Source organism: Nomascus leucogenys, chromosome 22a, assembly GCF_006542625.1.
Source record: "Nomascus leucogenys isolate Asia chromosome 22a, Asia_NLE_v1, whole genome shotgun sequence".
Lineage (NCBI taxonomy): Eukaryota > Metazoa > Chordata > Mammalia > Primates > Hylobatidae > Nomascus > Nomascus leucogenys.
Genome location: NC_044402.1, coordinates 41,694,091 through 41,705,297, shown reverse-complemented (window position 1 = coordinate 41,705,297; position 11,207 = coordinate 41,694,091). Strand labels below are relative to the sequence as shown.

General features: G+C 42.7%; 1 protein-coding gene across 1 annotated transcript; it reads right to left on the bottom strand.

Moving 5' to 3' along the window:
* Nucleotides 1–1,952: 1,952 nt before the first annotated feature.
* LOC100601825 (olfactory receptor 10G3) lies at nt 1,953–2,894 on the bottom strand. The gene has a single exon (XM_003260891.1). The coding sequence runs from the start codon at nt 2,892–2,894 to the stop codon at nt 1,953–1,955; it is 942 nt and encodes a 313-aa protein (XP_003260939.1).
* Between the last annotated feature and the right edge of the window lie 8,313 nt (nt 2,895–11,207).

The window sequence follows — 11,207 nt, the reverse complement described above, 5'->3', positions numbered from 1 at the left end:
CAACCTCTGCCTCCCGGGTTCAAGCGATTCTCCTGCCTCAGCCTCCCGAGTAGCTGGGATTACAGGCATGCACCACCATGCCCGGCTAATTTTGTATTTTCAGTAGAGGCAGGGTTTCTCTATGTTGGTCAGGCTGATCTCAAACTCCTGACCTCAGGTGATCCACCCTCCTTTGCCTCCCAAAGTGCTGGGATTACAGGCGTGAGCCACCACGCCTGGTCAACGCCTGGCTAATTTTTGTATTTTTAGTAGAGATGAGGTTTTGCCATGTTGGTCAGGCTGGTCTCAAACTCTTGACCTCAAGTGATCTGCCCGCCTCAGCCTCCCAAAGTACTGGGATTACAGGCATGAGACACCATGCCTGGCCCCAGAAATAGTAATTTTTAAAAAATTGCTTTTTAAGAAAATTTTATTTCAATAGTTTTTGGAGTACAGGTGGTGTTTGGTTACATGGATAAGTTCTTTAGTGGTGATTTCTGAGATTTTGGTGCACCCATAACCCAAGCAGTGTACACTGTACCCAGTGTATTTTCTTTCACCCCTGTGTTAGTCAGGGTTCTCCCTTTTTTTTTTTTTTTGAGACGGAGTCTCGCTCTGTTGCCCAGGCTGGAGTGCAATGGCACGATCTCAGCTCACTGCAACCTCCGCCTCCCAGGTTCACGCCATTCTCCTCCCTCAGCCTTTCTGAGTAGCTGGGACTACAGGCGCCCGCCACTATGCCTGGCTAACTTTTTTGTATTTTTAGTAGAGATGGGGTTTCACCGTGGTCTCGATCTGACGTCGTGATCTGCCCGCCACGGCATCCCAAAGTGCTGGGATTACAAGTGTGAGCCACCGCGCCCAGTGTTAGTCAGGGTTCTCTAGAGGGACAGAACTAATGGGAAAAAAAAAAAAAAAAATATATATATATATATATATATATATATATATATATGATCACAAGGTCCCACAATAGGCCATCTGCAGGCTGAGGAGCAAGGAGAGCCAGTCCAAGTTCCAAAACTGGAGAACTTGGAGTTTTATGTTTGAGGGTAGGACGCTTCCAGCACAGGAGGAAGATGTAGGCTGGGAGGCTAGGCCAGTCTTTCTTTTCACATTTTTCTGCCTGCTTATATTCTAGCCTTGCAGGCAGCTGATTAGATTGCGCCTACCCAGATTAAGGGCGGATCTGCCTTTCCCAGCCCTCAAATGTTAATCTCTTTTGGCAACACCCTTACAGGCACACCCAGGATCAATACTTTGTATCCTTCAACCCAATCAAGTTGATGCTCAATATTAAATATCAAATATCATATTCGGAAATATATTGAACTGTACGTTTTGGTGTGGGAGAATTTATTACTGAGACATTTGAAAATACACTATTGCATTCTTTCTTCTGGATTGTTTAATGTAGTTTAGTTTGTGAGAATTTGGTCTCATTCTTTACTCTTGTAGTGGCTGAGATTTATCTTGAGAGGATACTAAGGAACTGTTAGAAAGTTAGTATTTTACCTTAAACTGTGTTTGATCATACAATATGGCTATATAAAAGAGAAAAAGCAAGAAGAAAAGAAAAAAGTTACCTAAGCCTAAACATTATAATAAATTCTAATTGTGACAGCTTCCCTATTGGGAGAAAGACACTTTCTTTTTTTTCTTTTTTTTTTTTTTTTTTGAGATGGAGTCTTGCTCTATTGCCCAGGCTGGAATGCAGTGGCGCAATCTTGGCTCACTGCAAGTTCCGCCTCCTGGGTTCACGCCATTCACCTGCCTCAGCCTCCTGAGTAGCTGGGACTACAGGTGCCTGCCAACACGCCTGGCTAATTTTTTGTATTTTTAGTAGAGACGGGGTTTCACTGTGTTAGCCAGGATGGTCTCGATCTCCTGACCTCGTGATCCACCTGCCTCGGCCTCCCAAAGTGCTGGGATTACAGGTGTGAGCCACCGCACCCGGCCTAAGAAAGACACTTTCAAACCTCACCCGTAGTTCTTGGGCTTCTGAGCATTCTTTTCAGGGCCAGCTTCACCTCTTGGTTCCGCAGAGTGTAGATAAGGGGGTTGAGGAAAGGAGTGATGGCCGTGGGGAATAGGGCAGCTGCCCCATCCAGGGGGCTGTTAGTTTCAGGCCTCAGGTAGATGAAGGCACAGGGCACATAGTACATGGTGACCATGGTTACATGGGCTCCACAAGTTGAAAAAGCCCGGCGCCCCCCATCAGCTGTATAGATTCTCAGGATGGCCTGAATGATTTGTATGTAGGAGAGGAGGATCAGGGAGAAGTAATTGGCAACCACCACCCCAGTGTCTACAAAGGTCACCAGCTCGTTGACTGTTGTGTCAGCACAGGCCAGTCTCAACACTGCAGGGATGTCACAGAAAAAGTAATCCACCTGATTGGACCCACAGTAGGGCAGGTGGAAGGTTAGGATGGCCTGGAGAGCCCCATGGATGGATCCTGCCACCCGGGCTCCAGCCACAAGCAAGGCACTCAGCTTAGCAGTAATGAGCACAGGGTAGCGCAGGGGCTGACATATTGCTAGGTACCTGTCATAGACCATTAGGGTGTAGAGGAAGCACTGGGTGCTGCCCAGGAAGTGATAGAAATAGAGTTGAGCAACACAGCCACCAAATGGGATGGGTTTGACGCCTAAAGTGAAGTTCATCATGAGGCGAGGGACAATGATGGAGGAGATGCCCATGTCAATGACTGAGAGAACACCAAGAAAGATGTGCATGGGGCGGGCATGGAGCCTTGGGTCTGCCCAGACAGTGATTAAAATAAGCAGGTTTCCCAGCTGAGTCAGGATGTAGATTAGCAAAAAGAACATAAAAAAGAGTGTCCTTAGCCTGAGCAGATAAGGAATTCCTGTCAGGATAAATGCAGTCAACAGTGTGCTGTTGATTCTTTCCATATCCCAGAGAATCTTACCTAGAGAATGGACAAAACAAGAGTTAACATAGAGGTGAGAGGAAAGTGAGGGGGAACTAGAAAAAGAGATTGTAAAAACTGGGGGCTGTGGCAGAGAAGTTTCTTTCTTATATGGAAAGATGACAAATAGGGAGAAACAATGTTCTCTTGCAGGTGTTTTGTAAACAAGATCTTACTGGAACACAGCCTTGCTCATTTACTTACGTATTGTCTGTAACTTTTGGAGTTACTATGACAGAGATGAGTGGTTGCATTTAGTTTGCCAAACATAAACTATTTACTTCCTGGACATTTATAGAAAAAGTTTGCATCGAGGGTTTTGTACTCAGAGCACTTTTTCCAATAACCTTTGGAAAATAATCATTGACTGTTGTGTTAGTACAGGCCAGGATTTCCTGGAAACATGACATATGTGAGAAAGGGTATTTGTTTCATTAGATGCTCTGCCAGCTCAGAATCTTCCAGAGGCTACTGGCTCACTCTTATCTCTGCCAGGACATAAACTTATATAGAGTGGGGAATATGCAGAAAGGAAATGCAGAAACCCGTTTCTGTATAAAGAATGAAATAGAATTTTGATTAAGTGGCTGATTTTCATGTGTGACAGTGCCTGATGCTGTACAGATCTACTTTCCAAGTTCTTTACCATTAAAAGGAAGAGAATGACCATGAAGCTGTAAGTACATAAATAAAGTGAGGACTATCGCCACTATGCACTGTGGTTGGTACTTGGTGCTATATAATTCGGTTGCTTTGCATGTAATCATTTAGCCTTAAGACATGGTAAAGAGAGGAGAGAAGGAAGAAATGAGGGCTGGCTCTAGTGAGAAGTCAGAGATTAAAGGAAAATTAAAGGATGATTAGAGAGAATGAGAGGATTGCTAGACCAAAACAAACCACTCTCAGTATGGAAGAATTATTTTAAGTTCTTAGTCCATCTCCTTGATTGGCATTTTTTTTTTTTTTTGAGACAGAGTTCTGTCTGTCACACAGCCTGAAGTGCAATGGCATGATCTCAGCTCACTGCAACCTCTGCCTCTCAGGTTTAAGCAATTCTCATGCCTCAGCCTCCGAGTAGCTGGGATTACAGGCATATGCTACCATGCCTGACTAATTTTTGTATTTTTAGTAAAGACAGGGTTTCACCATGTTGTCCAGGCTGATCTTGAACTCTTGGCCTCAAGTGATCTCCTGCTTTGGTCTCCCAAAGTGTTGGGATTACAGGCATGAGTCACCACACCCAGCTTGATTGGCATTTTTTAACCTAAAGAAAAGGGTTGGTGGGCAGGCTCGGTGGCTCATGCCTGTAATCCTAGCACTTTGGGAGGCCGAGGAGGGTGGAGCACCTGAGGTCAGGAGTTTGAGACTAGCCTGGACAACATGGTGAAACCCCGCCTCTGCTAAAAATACGAAAATTAGCCAGGCGCGGTGGTGGGCACCTATAATCCCAGCTACTTGGGAGGCTGAGGCAGGAGAATCACTTGAACCCAGGGGGTGGAGGTGAGCTGAGATTGCACCACTTCACTCCAGCCTGGGCAAAAGAGTGAAACTCCATCTTGGAAAAAAAAAAAAAAAAGGGCTGGGCGTGGTGGCTCACACCTGTAATCCCAGCACTTTCGGAAGCCGAGGCAGGTGGATCACAAGGTCAGGAATTCGAGACCAGTCTGGCCAATATGGTGAAACCCTGTCTCTACTAAAAATACAAAAATTAGCCAGGTGTGGTGGTGGGCACCTGTACTCCCAGCTACTTGGGAGGCTGAGGCAGGAGACTTGCTTGAACCTGAGAGGCAGAGGCTGCAATGAGCAGAGATTCCACCGCTGCACTACAACCTGGGCGACAGAGCGAGACTCCATCTCAAACAAACAAATAAACAAACAAACAAAAAAAAAAGAAAAGGGTTGGAATAATGAGCTTTTAAAATTCCTTCTAGTCCTATAATTTTCAGATATCTAAACTCATGGCTTGGAATCTTTTTTGAAAATTAACTGACCTTAAGTGGATGGGTTGATTTCTGGGCTCTGTGTTCTGTCATTGGTTGATGTGTTTGTTTTTATACCAGTGCCATGCTGTTTTGATAACTATAACTTTATAATATATTTTAAGATAAGATAATATGATACCTGTGGCTTTTTCTGTGCATGTGAAAGATTGCTTTGGCTATTTGGTATCTTTTTGTTCCACAATGGGGAAAGGACAGTCTCTTCAATAAATGGTATTGGGAAAACTGGATATCCATATGCAGAAGAATGAAATTGGACCTTTATCTCACACCATTAGCAAAATCAGCCCAAAATGAATTAAAGACTTAAACATAAGACGTGAAATTGTAAAACTACTAGAAGAAAATGGGAAAAGTTCTACAACATTTATCTAAAAATGTCATATATATTCAACAGAGTACTATTCAGCTCTAGAAAAGAAGGAAATCCTGTCATTTGTGACAATATGAATGAACCTGGAGGACATTATATTAAGCAAAATAAGCCAGGCATGGAAAGACAATATTGCATGATCTCACTTATATGTGGAATCTAAAAAAAATTGAACTTACAGAAGAAAAAAAGAGAATGGTGGTTACTAGATGCCGGGGATGGGAATGGGGATGGGGAATGCAGAGATGTTGATCAAAAGGTACAAACATTCAGCTGGGTGCAGTGGCTCACGCCTGTAATCCTAGCACTTTGGGAGGCCAAGGCAGGCAGATCACTTGAGGTCAGGAGTTTGAGACCAGCCTGGCCAACATGGTGAAACACTGTCTTTACTAAAAATAAAAAAATTATCCCAGTGTGGTGGCACGCGCCTGTAATCCCAGCTACTCAGAAGGCCAAGGCGGCAGAATTGCTTGAACCCAGGAGGTGGAGGTTGTAGTGAGCTGAGATCGTGCCACTGCACTCCAGCCTGGGCGACACAGCAAGACTCTGTCTCAAAAAAAAAAAAAAAAAGTACAAAGTTTCAGTTAGACAGGAGAAGTGAGTTTTCAGGACCTATTGAACAGCATGGTGACCATAGTTAATAATAATATATTATATATTTCAAATTGCTAAAAGAGCTTATTTTAAGTGTTCTTACTACAAAAAAATGACAGGTATGTGAGGCAATGGACATATTAGTTTGATATAATCATTCTACAATGTATATGCATCTATCAAAACATCACATTTTTAATTTAACTATTATTTATTGATTAAAAATAAAAGTTTAAATAAAACAGGCTTGATGAAAATTTTTACTGAAAAATACGACTTGAGGTAGGATGTCAAAGAAATTGAAATTGATTGATTTTTTTTCTCTGGACTGATTTCCATCCACTCAGAAGGAGGAGAGTAAGATTAACAGGGAAATGTCAGGAGCTTTCTGATTAATGATTCTCTTTACCTTCACTCCTGTGCAGGGCAGCATTCTGCCTTCCTTGGGTCAGGGGACTGTGGAGAGCAGGGAACTGGCAAACTTGGTGCAGAAGTAAGTCATCATAGACAGATGGTCCTGCTGCTGGCTGAGAGCAACAAATGTAAACATTATAATGGATCTCAATCGTCAGCTTGTCATCATAATGGATCTGGTCATTAGCTTACTTCTTGGTTCTGAGCGAGTCTCAAAGCTCCTCTGGGATGGGGTGCGGTGGCTCATGCCTGTAATCCCAGCACTTTGGAAGGCTGAGGTGGAAGGATTGCTTAAGCCCAGGAGTTTGAGACAAGCCTGGGCAACATAGCAAGACCCTGTTTCTATAAAAAATAATAAAATTTACTGGGCGTAGGGGCATGCCCCTGTGTTCCCAGCTACTTGGGAAGCTGAGGTGGGAGAATTGCTTGAGCCCAGAAGGTCAAGGTGAACCACTGTACTTCAGCCTGGGTGACTAAGTGAGAAACCCTGACTCAACACGAAAACACAAACAACATACAAAAAAGCCAACTCTTCTGGGTTTCAATTTCTTCACTGGGGCTATGAGGATGCGGAATGAGACTGTGGATCCAATTTTGGCAAATAGTGAAAAACAAGGAATAGTTATATTCAAGTCTTTTTTGTTTTGTTTTGTTTTTTGAGACAGAGTCTTGCTCTGTCACCCAGGCTGGAGTGCAGTGGTGCCATCTCGGCTCACTGCAACATCCGCCTCCCGGGTTCTCGCCATTCTCCTGCCTCAGCCTCCTAAGTAGCTGGGACTACAGGCGCCCGCCACCACGCCCAGCTAAGTTTTTGTATTTTTAGTCTCGATGGGGTTTCACCGTGTTAGCCAAGATGGTCTCAATCTCCTGACTTCATGATCCACCTGCCTCGGCCTCCCAAAGTGCTGGGATTGAAGGTGTGAGCCACTGTGCCCGGCCTCAAGTCTTTTTTTTTTTTTTTTTTTGAGATGGAGTCTTGCTCTGTCACCCAGGCTGGAGTGCAGTGGTGCGATCTCAGCTCACTGCAACCTCTGCCTCCTGGGTTCAAGCAATTCTCCTGCCTCAGCCTCCTGAGTAGCTGGGATTACAGGCATGTGCCACCATGCCCGGCTAATTTTTATATTTTTAGTAGAGATGGGGTTTCACCATGTTGGCCAAGCTGGTCTCGAACTCCTGACCTTGTGATCTGCTCGCCTCAGCCTCCCAAAGTGCTGGGATTACAGGTGTGGGCCACCGCCCTCGGCTCAATAGTCTTTACATTAAACACTTAGCTTTAAAACTGCTGTACCCAAGTTCTTTCAGAGCTTAGCTCTCATCATTTAACAATCTCTATTATGAAACTTAAAACAAAAGCAGTAAATCCTGCCACCCCATGCCATTTTATCCTCTTTCAAGTAAATAAAATGCAGTTTATAAGTTCTTCAGTTTTAAACATTATAGTCACAGGAACACAGTGATGGTTGAACTTCAAAAAGCTGACCACAATCGTCTTCCAGATGCCAGAGCTACAGATGCTGGCCTTCTCCCCGTGTTCCTTGACTTCAGAAAGTACAGAGGCGCAAGTTCTCACACAGGTTCCTTGGGAAATTCATGGCGGTGCACAATGGTAGCCCTGGGCTGAAGGAGCTCAGGTGGCTGCTCTGGTCTGTGTGTCGTGTCATGGGATGCTATAGTTTTCTGGGGTCACTGAAGTCTGATGTTAAAGTGTTCAGATTTAGAAGCCTGATTTGGTTAGGTCTCTCTGGGGGAATCAGGCTGAGGGAAATCAGCTCACACTATTCAAGTACCTGAGAGAAAGACTTAAAAACCAAACAAATAATTTATTACTTTACAGTGGGAGATCTTGCTCCCATGACTGAAATGATGTGTCTACTGCCGAGGGCACCCACTTATTAATACTATCAAGGTCCCTGGAAATCAAATTAGGAATCAAATGTGTATTTCTGAGTTTTGAATCACAGCAAGGGGAATTTCATGAAGCACACTTAATTTAGGTCACAGTGAATTACACCTGGTAAATCACACAGCATCTGTATCTAAGGGAATACTTCAATTTTCCCTCTGGATACAGTTATCTTTTTCCCTTGGGCAGTAATGAAGATACATCAACAAAGTTTTATTCTAATTATTTTCTTCCTGAATTTATCTTTTTAGATTGCCTTTGTTATTTCCATTGGCTCTTTTTCAACATTTTCCTAACTTTTTAGAGTTCCCTAATTATTTTTCCCTGATTTATTTTTCATACTGTTTCCTTGTTTGCTTTGGAGAATATTCTATGATTTACTCTCTAAAAAGTGTTATTTATTTTGCAAAATTTTCCATTGATAGGGAATGACAGTCCACCCATAGTATGATGATTCTTGTTTAATTCAACCAGAGAATAGTATTTTTTAACTTTGTCCTTAGATTTTAGAACCATCTTAATGGGAGGAATGAGAGGAAGGAATGCAGTTTTATTTGTAATAACGAGTATCTTTATTGGGTGTGATTTCATCCCAGTTACCTCTTTTTGTTTTCTTCTTTTTGTTTCTCTAACTTTTTCCTCCTCATTAAGTTATAAATATTCATAGAAAAACTTCCCTTTACCTCTGATCTGTTAAGACCTTTCTCCCTGTGTCACTGCCGTTATCATAAACCTCCAAGCATAAAGCTTAGTATTTGCTAGGTAACCACCCTTCTGCATACTCTCTGGCTCATTAATACCCCACATGTGGTTCTGAGACACTTTATTTAAATGCTTTCAAAAATAAAAGAGAGAGAGAGAGATACGGAGGGAGAGAAAGAGACATGGAGAGAGAGAGAGACATGGCACAAGGGGAAGGCAACATGGCACTGATGAAACCTCAGGGGACCAGAGTGATTAAAAAGTCATAGAATAATGATGGTATTTTGCACCTGTGTAGTGTTCTTATAATTCTTGGAGGTTAAATGGCAGAGGAGTCTCACAGCTGTGTAATGCTGGAGTAAGGACTGCAACCAGATTGTATTGTTTCTAGTCCAGCACTCTTTCTACATTTTACTGAAAATTTCTTCCCACAAGGAACCAAATCAAAATAATGTAGTAAATCATGTGAACTGAATCACAATTTTAAGAGTTTTATGGTTCACCCTGTCAAGGATTCTAAACTGGGGTTACTACCCTATTTCAAAATTGAGACATAGTGCAGTTAAGAGCAAGTTCTAAAATCAAACTAGAGTGAAATTTAGTTACAATGAATTCATGAAGTTGCCCGACTTCTTTCATTGTCTGACAAATCTATCACACTGAGTGTCTTTTTTTTTTTTTTTTTTTTTTTTTTTGAGACGGAGTCTCGCTCTGTCCCCCAGGCTGGAGTGCAGTGGCGCAATCTCGGCTCGCTGCAAGCTCTGCCTCCCGGGTTCACGCCATTCTCCTGCCTCAGCCTCTCCGAGTAGCTGGGACTACAGGCGCCCGCCACCACGCCCGGCTAATTTTTTGTATTTTTAGTGGAGACGGGGTTTCACCGTGTGAGCCATGATGGTCTCGATCTCCTGACCTCGTGATCCGCCTGCCTCGGCCTCCCAAAGTGCTGGGATTACAGGCTTGAGCCACCGCGCCCGGCCCTACACTGAGTGTTTCTTAAAAAGGCCGGGGAAGGCCGGGCGCGGTGGCTCATGCCTGTAATCCCAGCACTTTGGGAGGCCGAGGTGGGCAGACCACCTGAGGTCGGGAATTCAAGATCAGCCTGACCAACATGAAGAAACCCCGTCTCTACTAAAAATACAAAATTAGCTGGGCGTGGCTGCAAATGCCTGCAATCCCAGCTACTCAGGAGGCTGAGGCGGGAGAATTGCTTGAACTTGGGAGGCTGAGGTTGCGGTGAACTGAGATCACACCACTGCACTCCAGTCTGGGCAACAAGAGCAAAACTCCGACTCAAAAAAAAAAAAAAAAAGTCTGAAGGCTTAGTAGTGTTTTTGTTTCACAGATACTTAGTCTTTGGAGATATTGATTAAATGTGTTTTTGAATTCTCATCTGATATCAAATATTAAGGACCATCTAGAGGCCGGTCGTGGTGGCTCACGCCTGTAATCCTAACACTTTGGGAGGCCGAGGCTGGTGGATCACCTGACTTCAGGAGTTTGAGACCAGTGTGGCCAACATGGTGAAACCTCGTCTCTACTAAAAATACAAAAATTAGCTGGGCATAGTAGTATGAGCCTGTAATCCCAGCTACCCGGGAGGCTGAGGCAGGAGAATAGCTTGAACCCGGAAGGCGGAGGTTGCAGTGACTTGAGATCGTGCGATTGCACTCCAGCCTGGGCAACAAGAATGAAACTCCATCTCAAAATAAATAAATAAATAAATAAATAAATAAATAAATAAATAAAATAAAATAAAGACCATCTAGTACAAGAATGTTTGAAAAATATATGAGAAATATTAGGGGACCACGAACTAAATAAAAGTGTATAATTTTGAGCAAACAAGGAGATTAGACACCTTTTCTAATGAGGCAAAGGGCACAGGCTTAACCTCATTTCAGCAAATGAATTTTACTTAATTCTGGTCCCAAACTGTACCCCTAACCCATCTTTCAAATGGCCATGAAGAAAACTTTAAAAATTTTATTATTTTCTGAAAATCGACGCAAATCACACTTTTTTATTTATAAAAAGCATTTCAAATATTTAGAAAACTAATATAATTAATTTCTTTTTAAAATAAATTTCACAATAAGACATATAAAATGGAAAAAATCTAAAGATGAATAACAATGGAACAAATATATACATATATACTATGAGAAAAGTTTGAGTTATTAAATTGAGAGACATGAGACAGAATTTCTATTAAAATGTAAAACCCTTATTAGCAATGAGTTAGAATTGTCTGTTTAAAATATTTGCCAACAAAGAAATGAGGTTATAGCTTTACTCACGTTCATTTTTCAA